General features: G+C 38.6%; 1 protein-coding gene across 16 annotated transcripts in view; it reads left to right on the top strand.

Moving 5' to 3' along the window:
* Window positions 1-22165, top strand: part of plekha5 (pleckstrin homology domain containing, family A member 5) — a 344620-nt gene that overhangs the window by 261342 nt on the left and 61113 nt on the right. For 15 of the 16 annotated variants that reach the window (XM_043713467.1, XM_043713466.1, XM_043713471.1 and 12 more), the window contains 4 exons: window positions 2359-2474; window positions 6149-6646; window positions 15841-16318; window positions 16904-16987. In XM_043713467.1, coding sequence (XP_043569402.1) covers window positions 2359-2474; window positions 6149-6646; window positions 15841-16318; window positions 16904-16987 — 1176 coding nt within the window. Of the gene's footprint in view, window positions 1-80; window positions 166-2319; window positions 2475-6148; window positions 6647-15840; window positions 16319-16903; window positions 16988-22165 lie in introns of those variants that run through there. The other variant, XM_043713479.1, reaches the window with a different exon arrangement.

Here is a 22165-nt window from a genome sequence, read left to right as displayed (position 1 = left end):
CCCAGTAAGTATGAGCAGCATTTAAAAATGTTCTAATTAAATTGCTCAGAGCTGTTACTGCACACTTCTGAATTAGGTGGAGCTTGATCCCATGACTCCTGCCTCAAAGGTTGGGGCACAACCACTGTGCAACAAGAGCATTAGTGTTCAACATTTAGATTACAGGTACGTAGGTTTTGCACCTGGCTTGAATTGTTGGAGTGCAAAGTATGTTCATTGACACATGTCTTACAAGATGCTGGCAGATGGGACGAGATTGGGTTGGGATATCTGGTCGACGTGGACGGGTTGGACCGAAGGGTCTGTTTCCATGCTGTACATCTCTATGACTCTATGAACAAAACTATCATAATCCAATATCTATTGTTAAAGAAACAATTAAGCGAGCAATAGAAAAGCCCAATTAGTAGTCAATATTATAATTCAGCTCTGTCCCAACTATATTTTTGTTCACACCAAACTAGAGTTTTATTTTCTCTTAAAGATTCCCTACTGTGTGAAACAGGCTCTTCGGCCCAACAAGTCCACACCCACCCAGTCCCATTTCCCTCTGGCTAATGCACCTAACACTGTGGGCAATTTGTATGGCCAATTCACCTGACCTGCACATCTTTGGACTTGTGGGAGGAAACCCACGCAGACACGGGGAGAATGTGCAAACTCCACACAGACAGTCACCCAAGGCTGGAATCGAACCTGAGACCCTGCTGCTGTGAGGCAGCAGTGCTAACCACTGAGCCACCGTGCCGCCCTACATATATAGTCAATTGCCCTTCTCTGATTGTAAATGAACACTTGGGCTTTGAGGGGAACAGGCATGTTGCAACAACTAGCCATTTTAGTGAAAGGATTCAAACTAGGATTTGCAGGGGCTACATACTGTACACTCTTCTGTGATAGGCAGAAAAGCACCAAGCCAGCAGATCATTATTCTTCAGATTAAATATTCAACTCAAGTTATTCTGGAGAATTGGTAAGCCACAAAAGAAATTAAAAATTTGGATATAAATACTTGGAAAACAATGGAGATTTAGCCAACCTGTAAGAATTTAAAAATTATCTTTTTCTGATGAAGGCAAAGGAATTGTGGTGACCACTTGATTTCTCAGACCTCCTGATCTGAATGTTCCTGAGATGAATATCTTCCCTTTCACCATAGAATTCTTACATTGCCCAAGATGTAGTCAGAATTGCTAATGGTGAAAACTTGCTGAGTATTTCCTGAATCTTAAGGGTGATAAACCATCAAGTACAATTAGGTAGGTAAAAACAATAACTGCAGATGCTGGAAACCAGATTCTGGATTAGTGGTGCTGGAAGAGCACAGCAGTTCAGGCAGCATCCAAGGAGCTTCGAAATCATCCTTGGATGCTGCCTGAACTGCTGTGCTCTTCCAGCATCAAGTACAATTAGACAATTAAAGAACATGAGCATTGAGTCATTTGATGGATGAATTTCATACCCCCTCCAGGTGTATCTATTCATTGTCATTGTACCTAGAACTTTGTGTCCAGGAAGGCAAAGCAAGTTTCACCAGAATGCAAGTTGTACTCAAAAAGTAGAAAAAATGTTTGTAAGTTAAATAAGCAACTTCTCATATTAAAAAAGAAAGAACTTATTTCTGGTGTGTTAACCTGTTTCTAACGTCCCAATTCTACTAAATAAAAGCAAAATACCATGGATGTTGGAAATCTGAAATAAAATAAAACTTACTGGAGAAACTCGGCAAGTCGTAGCATCTGTAGAGAGGAGAACATGAATTAACGTTTCGAGTTCAGTGTGATTTTTTTCAAGCCAATTTGACAATACACTGTTTAATTTTATTTTAAATTTGTATACTAGAAAAACTTTGACAAAAGAGGCATCCTATGGTAAGCAATCCAGAACACGGCCATCTAAATTAAGGCAAAAAAAACCCGAGTATATTCATAGCAATTGGTGTGAAAAGCATTAAAAGGCTTTGAGTAATAGAGAAAAGTGGAAAATGTGATGGAAAAAAGACTGCACATAAATCAGACAAAGATAGAAACTAAAGAAGTATAATATGCTATAAGCATGCAGTGGAATAAGGTATACAAACTGACAGGAAAGTGAGAAGAATTTGGGACAATTTCTTTGAAATCTAACCTATTGAAAATTATTTTAACATAGTATCGGATTATTATTTCTATTGTGTAGCTTGACTTAATGTAATAATTATAGTAATTGTGCTGCAATATGTTCAATAGAGTTGGAAATTTATGATTTCTACTTGCATTTGTTTCAAGTAGTGGTGATTTGTCTTATCTATATATTGATTTGCTCTTCTTTTTTTAACAGGAGCCATTTAACTTAGTAATCACTATAATTTCTGGTCAGGCTTCTCATCCAAATATGCGGACCTATTATTTCTATACTGAAACAGCCAAGGAAATGGAATCCTGGATGAAGGCTATGATAGAAGCTGCCCTTGTTCAAACAGAACCCGTGAAAAGGTATTTTTGATTTTGAAATTTTCCCTGACCATTCCCCTCCCCCTTCAACAAACAAATTATTCAACCAATTATGAATTAAATGGCATATTTCCAAAACCATACAAGATCCTAACCTCTGAAAATGGTTTAAATTTTAATTGAATTATAGATTTTGCATTTAGGCATTGTTAAAATCTTAAATGATTATTATAATCTCCTGAAAGGACAAAATCAATCAAGTCTTCATGTAATGGAGGAGGGTTAGGAAAAGAAGAACATAATTTTGAGATAGCTGCTCTTTGTGTATATTATCCTGATTCACTAACATAACACTGATGAAAACTTGGATTCCCTTAACCACCAATCCAAGGACATGGTGATTGATTATATAACTATCATACAGTCACAGATCAACAAATGCATTGCCATTGATACAGATCTTTCACTCTTTGTGAGTAAGTGTTATACAAAAAATTTAAAGTAATTTGATTTCTAATTAAAATGAGTTCTAGTGATAAAATATAGTGATCAGAAGGCCATACCTTTTGAGTATGTTACAAGTTGAAACAGTAGAATAATTTATAGCAATCATTGAAAAAACAGTTTTAATATCTCATACCATTTCTGAACCTTGTTGCTTTTGAAGTCCGAGACAATTGTGATATGATTTGAAAATATATTTTTAATTTAAAAATGAAAGAGATAAATGAAAATTTGGATGAGCAAAATAATTGAGAGTCAAATTATTACTGAGTATAAAAGTTCAGTAGCTTGAAATATGTGCTTATAATTCTGGCAGAATCTTTTATACATGGAATATTGCTTATTTTTCTACTTCTGCGAAACCTTATTAGTTTCAGTCTTTTTCCAGTAAATTCTACGCATATTTATAGTTTGTTGTGACTGACACATCGTCCCATAACTAACAACATGGGTAATTACAGAATCTAAAGCCAAGTAAACTATTGAGGGCAGGACACAAGCTATGGGATGGCTAATATGTCAATTAGTGTAGTCTTTCATTGCAGTAGCATCAGCCAACTTTGAAAGCAATCTCTCCTGTTCTCTCCCTTCAGTATTCAACAAACTACGACATGGCTCTAATATGTAATTAGTTCATCACTAATTTATAAATATGTGTTTAGAATAATAAGGAATGGATGTGTGCCATTGGAAGCTTATTTTCATTGAAATTCAAAAATGTATATTTTGTAATTTAATTCCATTTCCCAGACCTAAAGAATTGTTAAATACTAAACAAACAACGGAAAAAACTGAGGATGCTGTAAATTAGAAACGAAAACAGAAATGCTGGGAAAAGCTCAGCAGGCCTAGCAGCATCTGTGGAGGGAAAACAGATTTAATGTTTCAGCTCCAATGACCCTTCCTCAGACCTGATAGAAGCTGGGAAAATATTTGGTATTTATGCAGAATATGGGTTTGGGAGTTGTGGGAGGGGGGAAGGAATAAACGATAAGTGGAGATAGAACCCAAAGAAAAAGAAAAACAGTTGGGCAGAGAAATGAGTGGGTAAAGGTCAGCCTTGGCGAATGAATAGCTGCTAAAGGGAACTATTAGTCACTGACAATGGGTTGTTTGTGGTAGCAGCCCATTTGATCACAAGGCCTGGTGTGTGGAGATTGGGTTATGACATGGGAGAAGATGCTCAAACTGTAAAATTGTTGAACTCGTTATTGAGCCCAGAAGGTTACAGAGTTCACAAGCGGAAAATGGGATGCTGTTCTTCCAGCTTGTGTTGAGCTTCGCTGGAGCACTGCAGTAGAGATAATGGCCAGTAAGGTGCTGTGCAGGAGTTGGATCAGATCTGGCTGAGGGCCCTGCGGCCATCAGAAGCACTTCGGCCCTCACTCCCCCTTTTGCCTCCCAAAGCAGCGATACAGTTCCCCTTGTCCTTACCAACTATCCCACCAGCATCCACATCCTCAGGATCATAAGCCGCCATTTCCGTCACCTTCAATGGAATGCCACCTCCAGACACATAATCCTGTCCCCTTGTCAGCCTTCTGCATGGGCAATTCCCGCTGGGATGCTCTGGTCCACTGCTCCTTCACTTACAATAATCCCCAAGCCGAACAGCACCTTCCCCTGCACACACAAATGGTCTAATACCTGTCCGTTTACCTCCTTCCTTCTCAGTATCCAAGATTCCAGACACCTTCCAGATGAAGCAATCATGCCTACTGTATTTGCTGCTTACAGTATGGTCTCCTGTAGTTGGGTGGCAACTTTGCAGAACATCTACATTTTGTCTGCAAAAATGATCCTGATCTTCCAGTTGCCTGCTATTTCAACACATCACCATGTTTCCTCGCCAACACCCCTCTCCAACACTCAGTGAAGCTCAACACAATCTGGAATAACAGCATCTCATTTTCCACTTGGGAAGTCTGAAACCTTCTGGGTTGAATATTGTGTTCAACAATTTTAAGGCTTGAGCATGTTTTCTTATGTCCTGACCTCAAACTCCACACATGAGGCCTTGTCATCACATGGGCTGCTGCTACACACAACCCATTGTCAACTGCTATTCACCCCCCATTAGCAGCTATTAATTCTCTCAAGCTGACCTTTACTCACTCCTCCTATCCACGGCTGCCTCCACCATAAAATCCAAGCCAGCCAACGACTGGAGGAAAGTCGCCTCATCATCTGCCTTGAGACCCTTCAACCACACGGCATCAATGTTGATTTCACCAGTTTCCTTATCTCTTCTCCCCCCACCTCATCCAACTCTCCAACTCAGCACTGTCCTCTTGAACTGTCCTACCTGTCCCACCTATCTGCTCCACCTCCCCTCAACCTATCACTATCACTCCCCACCTGCACATACCTTTCGCTTTCCAGCAACTTTCCCCCGCCCCCACATTCCTGATGACGGGCTTATACCGAAATGTCGACTCTTCTGCTCCTCGGATGCTGCCTGACCTGCTGTGCTTTTCTAGCGCCACACTTTTCGATCCCACTCCTTTCTCTGTCCAACTGTTTTTCTCTCTCTTTAGTGTCTATCTCCATCTATCACTTATTCCGTTTCCCTTTCCACACCCCATATTCTGCATAAATACCAACCTTTTCCTAGCTTCCATTAGTTCTGAAGCAGGGTCAGTGGACCTGAAACGTTAACGTTGTTTTCTCTCCACAGATACTACCAGACCTGCTTTTTTTCTAGCAATCTCTGTTTGTGTTGCTAAAGAATTGTTACCTTTCTGCATGCATGCATGCCTTTTTAGGATTTGCTTTGGCTGCAGCAACATAAATGATTCCTTTTTTTTCTTTATCTTATAACCACTCACTATTGTATTTTCCTCAGTAATTTAATGGTTTAATGCCCTGAGGATATAATGCAGCTGAAATTTGTTCTAGTTGCAGTTTCAAGATGGTGTAAGTTCAGGTAAACAAGCAACATAACTAAATGTTCGCAGAACTTCTTGAAAAAATGTGCAGAATATTTCTAGCTCAAGGGCAGTTACTTGTGCAGTAAGCTAGTTGTAATTTCACTACTGCATTAATCATTTTTACTATAATGTTTAAATGGGGAAAGGCAGTTGCTGCTGAGGTCATGAAGGTGTTGTGCAGACAAAGTAAAGCAATAAAGTCTGACTTAGTTCAGATCAAAGGTTACAAAACAATGTTGCATGATATGGATGACAAACATGCTTTAACTCTCTCCCCCACAGGACTGAAAAGCTAACATCTGAAATTGTACCTCCTAAAGAGGTCAACCATGTTCCAAACCACAAAATGCTAGTCAAGCCTGAAAATCAGAACAACCAGAAAAATATGGATACCACTCTGGGTGTCCAACAAAAAGAAAATCTGAACATCACTCATACTGACAAATATCAGGTTGAGATAGAAGGACTGGACCAGCACAAACGTTTGACTAAAATCAATAGTATAAAATTGCAACCTGCAAAATCAGAGAGCGACAATGTCACGTCAAATACTAACAGCGTTCAATCTCAACAGTACAAATCTCTGCATGCAAGTGCTTCCAATGAACAAAGTTCAATTTGTCCAGTCAGTACTCCTGTAGAAAATGTGGACACAGGAAGAGAAAGACTGGTTAGTTTAAATGAAAGTGGAAGGGGCATTCAACGGACTAATTCAATGGTGCAGTTGGAGCAGTGGGTGAGAACACAAAAAGGAAAGGGCCAAGAGGAAGAACCTAGAAGGTATGGAGACTTTTAAACAGTTCTTTGTAATACATATAAGCATAATTCGAAACTTATTTTTAAGAGTGCGTGGTAAGTAGATAGACAACTCTGCAACTCTTAGATTTTCCTCTTGTAAATGTACAATGATATTCATCAATTAAATTACATGTTTCTATTCTGTATTTGCAAAACTAGGATTTACATTGACTAAAAGCTTAATGGTTTAACATAGATGGGAGACATATCAATATCAACTTTAATCACAGTTCATGATACTAACTGTCACAACTGAGCAACAGTAATTGCAAGTGGAATGTGACAACATCCAATCTGGGTTTTTTGGAACTATGGTCACTAAGTGTCGTTTAAACATGATGTGATATAGAGAAACATTTGATTGTAAATCATGCTATGATGCTTCCCACAGGAAGCTGGAAGATAATTTGCTGTTGACTGTCGATTTATAACTTTTATCAGCTGGTACAGGAATTAGTGTCTGAATGAATTTGTTTCACTGTTTGTACCAAAAATCATAGCAACGCTTCTGAGTGTTGCATATTCAATTTTCCTGCAGTTTTCATCTGAATTCTCTACGACTTGAAGACTGCTTAGTTCACATGCCATACTTGAGTAAATTTCAAGTATTCTCGTTAATTGTTAGAAAAAAAGTTAGCTTGGGGTCATGTTGACCTTCATGCCCTTTAGGTTATTATGAAGTGTAGTGAGGAAGTAGCATGCATAAAGGTTTGTCTGGTTATTTTTTGTCTCTGTTTACTGAGATGTGGTAACATTCAAGTACTGTTTGAAAATGCTTGTGTGTGTTATTTGTCCTTACTTTGCAAGTGCCATAATTTTCAAAATAGTATATCCATGCTCATTTTCAGGTGTCATTAGTCAAAATTCCTCCTCATCATGTATCATGCATTTAGACGCTTCCAATACTGCAGTCGAGAGTGTGGTGCTGGAAAAGCACAGCAGGTCAGGCAGCATCCAAGGAGCAGGAGAGTCCACGTTTCAGGCAAAAGCTTGTCCAGCACCACACTCTCGATTCTGATCTCTAGCATCTTCAGTCCTCACTTTCTCCTAGTTTCCAATACTGCAGTCAAAGTGACTCTCTATTGACAGAAGTTTTGAATAAAGCCAAAGATTCCACCATCATCCTATTTCACTGAGCAACTGGTTCCTGTGGACTTGCAAAATTTGAGGTAGTGAAGTGGACAGAACGAGTTGACAGCATTTATTGATCAATCAAATGTAGTATCTAGCATGCATATGCGAGGTATTTGTCACTCTGTGTGAGTAAGTTTGGAACTGGAGCAAATTTGTTTCTTTCCAGAAGCAAAGATCTTCTAATTTAACCAGAGGCATTGACAGGCCATTTGTAAGTGATGGATATCAGCTGCAAATAACTCTGGCAAATAACAGCAGATGTGCCACAAGTTGAACAAGTGCCTCTACTTTGGAACACGTGTATTTATACTCTCATGCAATATGAAGCAAAACAAAGAATTTAAAAGAGATTCCATTGAAATGTAACATTTCTAATACATATGCATATAATTCATAATTGTTTGGAATAGAAATGAACTACAAAAATACACATTTTCAGATTTATTTTTAGGGAAAGCTGTATTTGGAAATCTATAGCATTTTGAAAATTTGATGAATGTATACAGGTTGCAAATCCCTCTGATAGTTCTATTGGAACAATATTTGAACTTTGCTCCCAGTTTTTCTTTACAGATTTGTAGGCAACTGATCTATCTTAAATAGTTTCTGTACGTAGGCATTGAAATAGATCAGGGGAGTTTTTATATGTTCTTAGAAAATTGTAATGCTTAAGATATAATTCATTTGGTTTAGGATTAGAGGAAATAATTTTCACAACAGAAATGGTCACTGGAGGATAGAAATAGTAAAGGATCCTGGTGCCAAGAGACACACATTAAACTTAGAACAAAGAGACAAACTTAACATCAGTAAATGTATGTGTCCTGTGGACAATTAAGGTTGGTAGTTGCATTATTCAGTTTAGTTTACTTTTTATCTGATGAAAGAATTTCATGTGAGGTTTCATGTGATGGTATTTGTAGCATTAAATTGATGGGGCAGACTTTGCTGTAAATGTGTAAATCATTGAGCCATGTAGCATTTTTTTAAGACATCATCCTGTTTGAACATGTAATGACCCACCTTTGAGGAATGTGATCTTCTTGCCCAAAGGTAGCGACACCAAGACTAGGCCACAAGATCCTTACACCACTTTGTTGTTAACTTCATGAAAGTGACATCCTGTTCTCATGCCGTCTTAATTTTCATAAAGTTGTACATTAATGTACAATGCAAATAATGTCTCTTAAAATCACAACAGAAATCCAAGTCCAAAAATCAACAACTTAAGTACTTGTTCGTTGGTGTATTTTTAAATAAATGACTGTATTAAGTTCCCTGGCCCAGACCTGAACTCTTAAGAGATTTTAAGAATATCAAACCTTTTATTTTACTTTTATGTTTGTTTTCTTTCTCAATCTAATCAAGGATAAGCTATTTATGTAGAGCCTTTAATTGAATGATGTGTCCCACGGGTCTACACCATAGCATTATAAAGAAATTCTCCAGACACAGAATGGTGTTAGACCAGGTGGCTAAAAGCTTTTTCAAATGTGTAGATTTTAAGTGTCCTAGAAGAAGGAAAGTTGTAGTGATTCATGAGGAAATTCTAGAGCTTGGACAGTTGAAGGCAAAATCACCACTGGCAAAGCATTTAAAATCAGGGATGCTCAAAAGGCATACATTTGATTAGAGTACGTAAATTGAAGGGTTGTGAGGTTGAAGGAGATTACAAATTGGGAGAGTCAAGGATATGGAGGGATGTGAAAACAAGATGAACATTTCAAAATCAGGGCATTATTTGAATAATGTAGATCAGTGATCACAGGGATAATAGGTGAGCAGAATTTGGTTTGCGTAAGAACGTGGACAGCCGTTTGGATGACCTCAAATTTATGGAAGGTATAATGTGAAGCTATAGGAAGTGTATCAGAATAATTAATTCTGTTTGTAGAACATTAGAATGAGTGTTGTAGTAGCAGATTATTTGAGGCAAGGGCAGATGAGCAACGTGAGTGTGGAAATATGCTGTGGAGATGCCGGTTATTGGACTGGGGTGGACAAAGTTAAAAATCATACAACTCCAAGTTATAGACCAAACCTGACACCTCCACATCATGGCTACCATCAACACCACCAACTGCTGGTTCAAAGTGGAGAGGATCGCCAAACCTGTTGGACTATAACCTGGTGTTGTGTGATTTTTAACAAGATGGAAATAGGCAATCTGTGTTATGGCGTAGATATATAGTTGGAAGCTCATCTTGGGATCAGGTATAATATCATTCACCTGGGAGATGAGAGAGATAAAATTTAATGAAGAGCTTACGAATCTTCATTTTAGCAACAGTGAAGGAGTTGAAAAAGGCAGCAGTGAAATCGAGCTTGGTATTGTCAGTGCACATGTGAAAATGAATTCTGAGTTTTCAGAGAGTGTCACTGATTGGCAGCATGTCAATGAGAGGTAGGAGGGAACCAAAAGTAAATCCTTGATTACCAGAAGTGATGATGTGGAAATGGAAAGTGAAGCATTGTTAGGTTATGCCCTTGATATAATTAGCAAAGAATTGAAGCCAGAAGACTACAGCCCCCACCCAATTGGACAACAGTGGAGAGGTGCACAAGGAGGAGAAGAATGCAGTCACCTATTTCAAAAAGCTCCCGAATAGTTAAAAAGGATGAGATAGATAGTTTACTCATACAGCAGAGAAACAGACCCTTTGGTCCAACCACTCCATGATGAACATAATCCCAAACTAAACTAGTCCTACCTGCCTGCTTCTGGCCTGTATCCCTCCAAACCTTTCCTATTCATGTACCTGTTCAAATATCTTCTAAAAGAAGTAATTTTACAGTCGGTTCTGCTATAATGTGCGTTTCTTCAACATGAATTGACTATAATACGACTGAAGAATTTAGACCATTATTTGTAGAACATGAACTTCCCTACCTGTATTGGCTGTAATGCAGTTATGGTCCCATCATTTTCAATGGTGCTGCTATTACACGATTTTCTTATAACATGGAATCACATGGGGATGGAGTTATCACGTTATAAGAAAATCGTGTGCCCTCTTCCGCACGTTGACCACTCTCTGTGTAAAATAATTGCCCCTCATGTCTTTTTAAAATCTCCCTCCTTTCACCTTAAAAATGTGCCTGTACTCTTGAAATTCCCCCACCCCAGGGAAAAGACAATTACCATTAATTCGATCTATACCTCCCATTATTTTATAAACATCTATCAGGTTGCCATCAACTTCCTACACTCCAGTGAAAGATGTCCCAGCCTGTCCAGCCTTTCTTTATAACTCAAACCTTCCATACGTAGCAACATCCTGGTAAACTGTTCTGAATCCTCTCCGGCTTATATCCTTCCTATAACAAGTCATAGTATTCCGGAAGCGACCTCACCATATCCTGTACAACCTCAAAATGACTTCTCAACTCCTATACTTGAAAGGACCAGGCATTGAAGGCAAGTGTGCCAAACACCTTTTTAACCACCCCGTCTACATGTGACACAAAATTCAAAGAATTATGTACCTGCACCCCTAGGTCCCCTGTTCTACAACACTGCCCAAGGGCTACCATAAATTCAAGTAAATCCCACCCTAGGAAGTCATCTTACCACCCTTTTTATTCCTTTTCTGTGCCTGATTTAACATTAACACACAAATTCACTCTCCTCATCAGACATTTCTGTGCATTTTTCCTAATTCTTAGTGCATTATTTAAACCAAAATAATTCTCATTGGTCACTACCATGCCAGGTACCGTCATTGCATCATTATCAATTTGCACTATTCCAGCAAATTTATGGGCAGAAAAACATTAAACCCAATTATGCTTAAGTCTAACTAATGGGGCATATCATGAGGTGGCAAGCTCAGCAAAATCTGATCCAAAGAATTTCACAGGAATACTTGGCAGAACTTTTTATTTAATACCATGCTTCATGCGTAATGTTTGTCATTTGCCACTAAATCTTACAGACCAGGTAAGATCTATTTTTGCTTGGCTGAATAAGTTAATCTCACTGCAGCAATTTGCTGTCTATGGATTACTATTAGAAAGTGTATCTGTCAAACTAGGTTGAAGGCAGGCTCAGCTGTGATCCCCTGGTTTGAAAGGTCTGTCAGTACCCACTGTCTGGGCTCACATGTACAAAATGTCACTTGATAATGATGCTGGAGGCAGCTGGCATTATATCTGTATCCTCTCATATGTCACTGCTGTCCGGGCTAAATGGGAACTGGAAGAAAAAAGCAATTTATTAACTACCATGGTTTCTTTTATTAGGTAGAATTACTGTCACAAAGGGTAAATCAGCACAGCGGTTCTTTTACTGGCCTAGTTAGTAATACAGAGGCCTAGATTATTGATCTATAGGCATGAGTTCAAATCCCACCAAGCAGCTGGGAAATTTAACAATCAAATGAATCTGATTAAAACTGTTGCCATTAGCAGAAGGGTTGAGAATCACAGAATACTGGTGAGTAGAAAAAGAACCAGTATCAGCACACAAAAAATCTTTTTTGCACAGCGAGAGATCAGGATATGGATTACACTACCTCAGAATGAAGAGGTGACTGATTTAATTGTGGTTTTGAAGAGGATATTGGATAAATATCTGAAGATCAAAAAATTTACAGGATTATGGGCAATGGCACAACTCTTTTGAAGAGTTGACATAGTATTGCAGGGTCAAAGAGCCTCCTTTACTGTAGCCATTCTAACATATAATTATTAGTATTGGTGGCCTTGAAGCTAGGGAATTATCTTGTGTGACATTCTCTATTTTTGAAGGTGGGTTACTCATGGAGCATCTTCCCTGATTATGGTTGTTTAACTCTCCTGCATTATTTATGAATGGATGTACTAGGATTGCAGAGCTTTGAGTGTCTAAAGCCAGAAGTGCTGAATTTGTGATCTATCTCATTTTCACCTGAGGTTTCTAGCATTACAGACTGATTCCCTCCATGTGATAGGAGTGGCTAAAGGAACTAAATATTGCAAAGGCAATGGGATCTGATAACATTCTAGTAATAGTACTGAAAAATTGTGCTCCTGAGTTTGCTGTAACCCCTAGCCAAACTGTTCCACTATAGCAACATCACTAAATCTATTTAGCAAATTAGAAAATTGCCCAGATGTGTTTTATCTACAAAAACAGGACAAATGCAACCAAACTAATTGCTACCCCATCAGCCTAACTCTGTCATCAGTATAACAATGGAAGGGTTTGTCAATAGTGCAGTCAGCTTGCTCAGCAATAACCTGCTCAGTTCGGGTTCTGTCAGGGCCATTCAGCTCTTGCCCTCAATAAAACCTTAGTCCAAAGATGGACAACAGAGCTGAATTCCAAAGGTAAAATGAGAGTTATCAGCAAGGCAGCATTTGATGAAGAATGGCCTCAAGAAACCCAAGCAAATCTGAAGTCAGAGAATCAGTAGAAAGCCCATGCCTACTTGGAGGTATCCCGAGCACAACAAAGATTGTTGTACTTTGTTAGCCAATGATCTCAGCCCTGGAACATCACAGCAAGAATTCTTCAGGGTAACACCCTCGGTCCAGCCAACTTTAGCTGCATTATTGATGAGCTTCCTTCCATCATAAGGTCAGAAATCAACTTGTTACTGATTATTGCACAATGATCAGTACTTGTCATAAATCTTCAGATATGGAGGCGGTGTGCATCAAGACATGTCAACATCCAGAAATGAGCTGATAGTTGACAGATAACATTCATGCCACATAAGTACCAGGCAAAAACTATCTCCAAGAAACTCCCCATGACATTCAATGGCATTACCATCACTTAAAATTACTATTTTGGGGATTACCGTGGATCAGTAACTGAACTGGACCAGTTAAATGCTATGACTATAAGAACAGATCAGAGGATAGAAATTCTGAGGCAAATGGATTTGCCTCCTGATATCTAAAGCCTGACCTTATCTGCAAGACATAGGTCAGGAACATGATGGAATACTTTCCATTTAACTGCTCCAATAATGCTCACGAAGCTCAGTGGCACAACCCAACAACTTGAACATTCATTCTGTGCTCCAATGTCCAGTGGCATCAATGTGACTATCACAACATGTCAAGGATCCTGCAACAGCACCTTCCAAACTCACGACCTCAACACCTAGAAAGATCAGAGCTTCAGATGCATGCAAAAAACACCAACAACAAGGTTCTTTCTCAGCCATGAGCTATCCTGATTTGGAGTTATATTGTTGCTTCTGCACTGTTATTCAATCAATATCCTAGAGCTCCCTTCGTAGTAGCACATAGATGTGCCTACAACTCCACCCAGTCGCAGCTGTCAGTGGCAATTAGGTGAGGACTATAAGTGCTGCTGTAACCAATAACACCCACATCCCATGACCAAATTTTAAAAAGTTGAATAAGGGATAAATTTGATGCATTCACTGAATGAAATACTCAGTTTCTGATCAACATTCTAAATATAGGCATTTTGTTTCTTAATGTATATAATATTTACTATTAGTTCATACATTTGATATTTGTTAGTTTGTACATCCTTAATTCTTCATTTAGCATTGTGGCACATCATGCCCTTTGCCTGACTAAACTCCAGGAGCTTCAAATAAACAAAACCACTATAGAACAGAAAGCGCATGTAATTGTTAATTGAACATAGTAGCACCACTGTGTAATTGAGCTACCTGTTGCAGCACAGTCCAAGTACTAAACAAATAGCCTGTAATGGCCACTTCTTCCTCTGGACAGTCATAGTTTGCTTGTTATATTTGTTCTGTTACAATGATCTGCTGTGCATGTGAAAGTTATAATGTACCTGTTGCTTGGATGATTTGTGCTCCATTGTTAGATGTCACCTAAAGGGAATATATCAGGGCATGTGCCATGATCCATTAATAATAGGTGAAGACAAAGCAATAGAAGGAAATATGGAGAAAGTCTCAGCTTGACTATTATCTAAAGTCTCTTGTAGATTTCAGTTTCATTTGTGAGAGAGTGACAAGTGACCTCCACAGGGTACCTGTTTTAAAATCAGACCTGGGCGCTGAAAGACCATGTTTTACGTGTTGCTCTCTCCAGACGTTGGAAGCATGCTGCAGTCTTGAAAACTACTTTTAATGTAGTTCATTTAAAATCTTTGACATGTTGCAAGTCACAGATCCAGCATGAAAGTGGCTTTCCCATTTAATGGTTGCACAGATGATGGATCATTTCTGTGTCGCTATATCGCAGATTGACAAAGAAAGAACTTGCCCTCTGCAATCAACCATGATTCGTAAAATTATCCTTAAGTTAGAGTGTTATTTTCAAACATCACTTAGATTACAAAACTAATGTTTATCTAAGCCAAAAAAAAGTTGCTTGAATTTTTGATTGCTATTTTCAACTATCATCAACATTTTGTTGCAGTCTGTTTCCCAAAGTATGTGCTCCCAACTTAATTTTCATTTTGAATATGTTGGCCTTAATTCAATGAGAAACATTTTCCATTACAGCAGCTTTTCTGGTTGTGATATTTGGTACACATGTAAGTTGAATTGTAATGCTTTTCCATGTGTCAGCTTGTACTTCAGTAAAAAATGAAATGTTTATGAATCACTTATGGGTGCACTGAAGATGCATTTTGTTCCAGGTAGAAGCAAAGTCAGAGTAAAATTGTTGTTTATGACCTTATCTGTCCAAATGCTGTTGTACAGATTTGTTCTTGAGATTGGTGTGCTGCATTAGCCCACCAGGTACTGAAATACATATAGTAAGAATTGAAAGAGCTCAGCAGGTCAGACCTATTGTGTTGAGAGGAAAAGAGGTAATTCTTTGGGGCCGATTATATTTTATCAGAACTGTTGTTGATTTATTTTTGAGCTTAGATTTCTTTCTTCTTTCCATTCTCTTTTCCCAAAGTATTACCTCTGATAATCCACAATTTCCTAATTAACTCTACTCTGTTCATTTTCTATTTCACAAGTGATGCTGTGTCAAATTCAAAACATGAAGAAATTGAGGAAAGAAAACTTTGTGATGGAATTGAAAGATTTATGTTTCAAAATCAATGTGTAAACTTTTCTAAGAAATGTTCTGTTAATTTACAGCATCGCCTGTTATCAAACATTACCAAGGAACCTGCCAAGCTATCGGACTCAGGTCATGCCATGTTACAGAACATTGCCCCATCACAGTCGTACAAGACCTGACAGCATCTGTTCAGTGTCACCTTCTGCATACGATAGGGTCCTTCGACCACCGTCATTAGAAGAAAAACGGAAATCGATGCGGGATGATACCATGTGGCAACTATATGAATGGCAACAGCGTCAGGTCTACCATAAGCATGGGACACTAAGCAGGCATGGTACTTTAAGTACTCCTGTCACCATGATGAATATTGTTGAACAGTCACGCTCTATTCCTCCATCACCTTCTCACGGTTCACTGGCCCCCTACCAGGTATACTCCCCCCTCAGGTCCTACAACATTGAATCAAGATCAGAAGTATTGTCACCTGTTTTAAGAGGAGACATGACCACTGATTCCATGAAATCTCGGCGACACAGGACACCTGTCAACAGGGTAAAAACACCTTCCTTGGTTTTGCCATTCAACCTGAGTCTCTATTCTTAAAAGCTAGATTCAGCTAATTTACAAGGCTTAATGCTTGTGGATTTTTAAAGTACAATAGTATATTTTTATACCAGAATAGTGGTGTTACAATATTCTGTTATCTTTTGTGCCAAGTGAAAAATCTGCTATGGAAATCAAAACTTATCTGGCTGTTGATTTTTATTGGGGAGATGGTGACACCCATTTTAAAGTGGGAGTGATATTTTCTAATCTATTAGAATCATTAATGAATCATTAAAATATAAAATCACAGTGAATCATTAAAATATAGTACTATAGCAAATGATTCATGATTCTTCAACAATCACATGTCCTGTCCTTGCTAGGCTCTGAGGAATCTTCATCCAACATATTGAAGTGAGAATTTTTTGTCCCACTTTATTCAACAGATAGAAATCATTTGTAGAATAACTTTGGTGATGTTTTGGGGACTGGTCTTCTGCTGGAATACAGTGAACTCCCAAAGATTATCAATGAAAAAAAGGAGGATGGGAGAAACATCACTGATGTAGAATTGTTTTCATTTCTTCTTAGTTTATCTATCCACCAGACAGAAGATCGATGCCTGCTAATGTACCTGTACAAACCATTACACCTGAGAGCTTGCAAGGCAAAACGGTGAGTCATTTGAGTTTGATACATTTTTGAAATTTGTTCATCTGAAGAAAATTTTCATGAAATTGATCATTTAGGCCTGCCTTCTGTTTTAGCAGATTTAATTCTGTGAATGAATTAACCCACCAGCATTTATAAATGTTGTCAAGAACCTAATAAGGGAAATGGGGAAAACTTCAGCAATATTATGGTTTGTTTAGAGGTGTAAATTTTGTTCTGACTAAGTATTAAAGCTGCCATAATTGGTCATATCTAACCTCTAGGTCTGTCTGTGTTTATTAACACATTGCAGCTTCAAATCTTTTATCTAAAATCTTGTATCTGTAATAAGGCTCCCAAGCTGTGGGTTGAGATCCCTAATAGTGTCATCTAGATGGTTTTCAGATCATGAGCTCCCCCCTCTTCGAAGGCAGCAATGGTGACTGCAGACAAGAAGTTTTGGCAGAGCAGCCCTGAACTTACTGAATGCTTGTCTTCAAACAAAGGGACAAATAGTGAGTCCAAAGCATGCTGTAACCTCTCCAGTTGTGATTGCCAAGTGGGCTTGGGATACTTATATGCCAATGTGTATGAGCAGAAAGAAGCAAGTGGTGTACTCACTGAGTACAGGAAATCTGGGAGTCATAGAGATGTACAGCATGGATCTAGAGGAAATAAAAGTCATAACAAAAAGGGAGGCTATGCAGCTAGCCAGAAAAGTGAGTGGCTGCTTTAAACTTACGTGTGTTTCTGCTTCAGTCTGCCTGTTGTACAGCAAAGGCTGGTTATAATATAAACTGTATTATTCCAAGTAGCTATTGATATTTAAAAAGAATGTAGATAAATATCTAATGACTGTCGAAAGGAATGAGAATGAAGTGTCCCAAGACAGTGGAGTCAAGGGATTTGTGGTTTCTGTAGCTGATGGTTCCTCTGTTCTTTTATAGTATATCAGCATTGCACCATTTCTATTGTCACAGGTCCTATTCCTGTTTGTTCCAATCTTGTGTTTGAAATCTTTGCCATATTTAAATATTTTAAATAACTGTTGTGGTTCTGTTCGCCGAGCTGGGAATTTGTGTTGCAGACGTTTCGTCCCCTGTCTCGGTGACATCCTCAGTGCTTGAGAGCCTTCTGTGAAGCGCTTCTGTGATGTTTCCTCCGGCATTTATAAATGCCGGAGGAAACATCACAGAAGCGCTTCACAGGAGGCTCCCAAGCACTGAGGATGTCACCTAGACAGGGGACGAAACGTCTGCAACACAAATTCCCAGCTCGGTGAACAGAACCACAACAACGAGCACCGAGCTACAAATCTTCTCACAAACTTTGAATTTTAAATAACTCATTAAAGAACGTTAAATGATTCTCGTTGTTGGTTTTAAACTGATCAAGAGTAAAATGCTCAGAGCACCAGAATAACTATTGTCCTTCATCTGAATTCCACCTCTAGCCTCCCTTTAATTTCCTTCAGACCCAGTTATCTCCTCTGGGGGATGTGGGGCAGTGGGGAGATAGTGAGTTTATGATGGTGTGGTGTAATTGGAACAGAGCAGTTCAGTCCAATGTAATACTTACACAGGCGTCGCCTTAACCACTGTAATTATGATATTTAGTGTCCTTTTTCTGCCTCTCAAGCAACATCTGTGACCATTTAACTCTCTTCGTTGCTACTTGTGAAGCTGCAAAATCAACTAAAATCATTACACTTTCACTTAATATGAAGCCTGTACTGATAAATTTGTTTGTGATCCGTATATCCAATGTGTCAGAAACAAAAATCTGTTCAGAAAGAAATGATGAGAACTGAGTTTAAATTTAGGGTGCAGAGCTTATATGTTTGCATGTGAATAAATTGCACATTAGACTATTCTGGGACAAGGTAGAATCGTTCCAGACTATTCGAACATACATAATAGTTTACACATGTTTGGGTGCTTGTTTAGAAATCTGAGACTTGAGCTTTGGTCTTGTTACTGGGTGGGGAACATGTGGAGGTAGTGATGACAGAGTGACTGGTTTCTCTCTGTGTGTAGTGAGTCTTATGGACCAAATCATGCCCCCTCAAAATGTATTAAGAAGATAACCTAAACCCCAAATTTTTCTTATTTTAAAAGGACATGTAAGGCATTGTGTTCCGGATACAATTCACTTGGTCAAACTTTATTGAAATATTAAACAAGGTAATATATATGTTAATTACCACTGATTAGCAGTTCCAAGATAGTAACATTCTATAAACAGAGGCAATTTCAGTAGTGTCTCACATGCAATGTTTCTCCGGTCCAGGAGGAAAGAACGTCAATAGAAAACTCAGAGAAAGAGAGAGAACTGTTTTTCTGTGGCAGGGAAAGATGTATAGCATCTTCCAAACCGAACAGCTACAGAAAGTTAAACTAAAATCCTAGTTCTGTGGGAGCTTGACTCACCCATTCAGGCTGCTTCTATTGTTACAACTTTAAAAAAAAAACCCAAGGAGGCACAAACTTTATTGGCTTGGAACAGACAACTTGTGACCTCTGTCTAAACCTTTCTTCATAAAAAAATAACAAAATACACCTCTTAAAGCCTAGTACTATCTAATGAGGGAGAGGGGCTGATCACTGTGCATGTATTGGGACTGAAGAAGGGCAGGGAGATGCTGCTTATATTTTGTGTGGATGTGGCATAGAGAGGGGTTTCACTGAGACTTTTTGTCACTGGGGAATATGAAAGCATTGGCCGAAAACTACATGAGTATATAAAATACTAACAGACTTTAAATAATGTATTATTATTTAATTTATTATCAAGAAACATCATCATAAATTACTGTGACCATGGTGTGCAGCTTTAGTTATATAATCATACAGCATGGAAACTGACCCATCAAGGCATGCTGACCATAATCTCCACCTAAACTAGTCCCACCTTCCTGCGCTTGGACCATATCCCTCCAAGCATTTCTTATTGATGTACTTATTCAAATGTCTTATAAATATTATAACTGCATCTGCATCCATAATTTCCTCTGGAAGTTTATGCCACATATGAAGAACACTGTGTAAAATAATTGCCCCTCATGTCTTTTTAAATCCTTCTCTCACCTTAAAAATATAGTCTTGAAATCCCCCACTCTAGGGAAAAGACATCTGACATTCAACTTTAATTGATTGGAGCATTCTCCTTTTCCATTGTCCAACTTGTATATCTGCACTTGTTCCATTCTTATCTATCCAGTCATGGCCAAAAGAATTATCTGCAATGGCTTCTCCTCATTCCTCACCTGTATCTATTTCCCCCGAGGATCTATTATTGACTCGCTCCTATTTCATATCTCCAAATTTCCATTCAGTAAAAACATTCAAAAACACAATGCCAAGTTTGCACGTATGCTGATAACACATCAGTTCGTCCTCACTAGCACCTTGATCAATATCCCCACTGCCGTAGTTGTGGATATGTTTAATGAGCTAGGAAGTTGATTTGCAGACGTTTCTTCCCCTGTCGAGGTGACATCTTCAGTGCTTTGGGGCCTCCTATGAAGCGCTGTTGTGCTATGTCTTCTGGAATTTATTTGGTTCCATTCCTGCTGCTTCTGGTTGTTCGATTCAGTGGTTGGTATATTAGGTCTAGGTCAATATGTTTATTGATGGAGCCCGTGGATGAGTGCCATGCTTCCAGAAATTCTCTGGCTGTCCTTTTGTTTAGCTTGTCCTATTATCGTAGTTTTGTCCCAGTTGAATTTGTGGTACTTGCCATCTGGTCATGGCATTTAGTAGCTAGTTGGTGTTCATGGATGTGAATGGCTAGTTGTCTGCCTCAATCAACACCATAAATAAACACATTGACCTAGACCCAATATACTGACCACTGCACCAAACAACTGGAAGCAGCAACAACGGAGCCAAATAAATTCCAGAAGACACAGCACAACAGCGCTTCACAGGAGGCTCCAAAGCACTGAAGATATCACCGAGACAGGGAATGAAATGTCTGCAATACAACTTCGCAGCTTGGCGAACATACCCACAACTACCTCAACTGGCATCTAAGCTGCAAACTTTCACGTAAACCTTGAACAATATCTCCACTGTTTAATATTTATAAATTTTTCATCTGACCTCTTGTACTGGATGAGCACCAATTTCCTCAAGTTAAATATTAAGATTAAATCCTCATCTTTGGTCCCGTGCTAAAAAAATCCATATCTTTGCCACTCACTGTATACCTCTCTCTTGTAATGCCAAATCAGACTATTTGCAGATTTGAGATGATTAACAACTGCAGAGACTGTCACTTTTGATCATCAGAAGTTTACTCTGCCTTAGCTTATGAACTGCAGTAATCCTTAACAATTGCTTTGTCACCTTTAGAGTAACTATTCCAATCCATTATATTAAACTCATCCAAAATTCTTAAACTTGTATCCTACCTTATAACATGTCACTTTCACCCATCATCTCTGTGCTTTGTGAGCTACTATGTGTCTCTCTCTCGAGTTATGTCAGGATTTTAAAATTCTTATCCTCCTTTTCATAGCCTCACCTTTCCCAATTTCTGTAACATACCTCCCCAATTCGGTTCTCTTCACTATTCCATGATTTTAATTGTTCCATCTTTAGAATCCATACCTTCAGCTGCCAAGGGCTTAAACTCTGGAATTCCCTCCCTAAACCTCTTTATCAGCCTACATATCTTTTCACTTCATCAAGAAAACATTTTCCTTTGTGGCTTGTGTCAAATAATGGTCCCTGTGAAGTACTTTGGGAGGTTTTGACACATTAACTGAGCTGTATAAATCTCATTGGATATTGTTGTGACACTCACAGAGACTTTTCAAAAAAGGGGAGAAAGGAAACAATAGATAGAGAAAGACACAATGATAGAGACAAAAAATTGCTCCATTTGTAGGGTAAAGAAGTGACAAGTTTTACTGTTGTCTATTGTGTATTGCAGTCAGAATACCGTAGTGTTTTAAAAATGGACTGGTATGAGTCCTGTCATGCCATCTCTTCTCAGTAATCTACAGAATTATATGCACACAGCTGTCAGCTGGTGCAGTGGATGATGCACTGACTGGACTATGTCTATTCTGTAACCTTGTGTGCTGTTTAATTACCTGATAATAGTCCTTCGAATTGCAGACCAATTCTATCTCCTCCTGAAATTATGTGGCAGTATTTGGCAGCCATTACATCATAATAGCCTCATTGTTTGCAG

Source organism: Chiloscyllium plagiosum, chromosome 23 (assembly GCF_004010195.1).
Source record: "Chiloscyllium plagiosum isolate BGI_BamShark_2017 chromosome 23, ASM401019v2, whole genome shotgun sequence".
In the NCBI taxonomy this organism is placed as follows: Eukaryota; Metazoa; Chordata; class Chondrichthyes; order Orectolobiformes; family Hemiscylliidae; genus Chiloscyllium; species Chiloscyllium plagiosum.
This window is presented reverse-complemented; position numbering and strand designations above follow the sequence as displayed.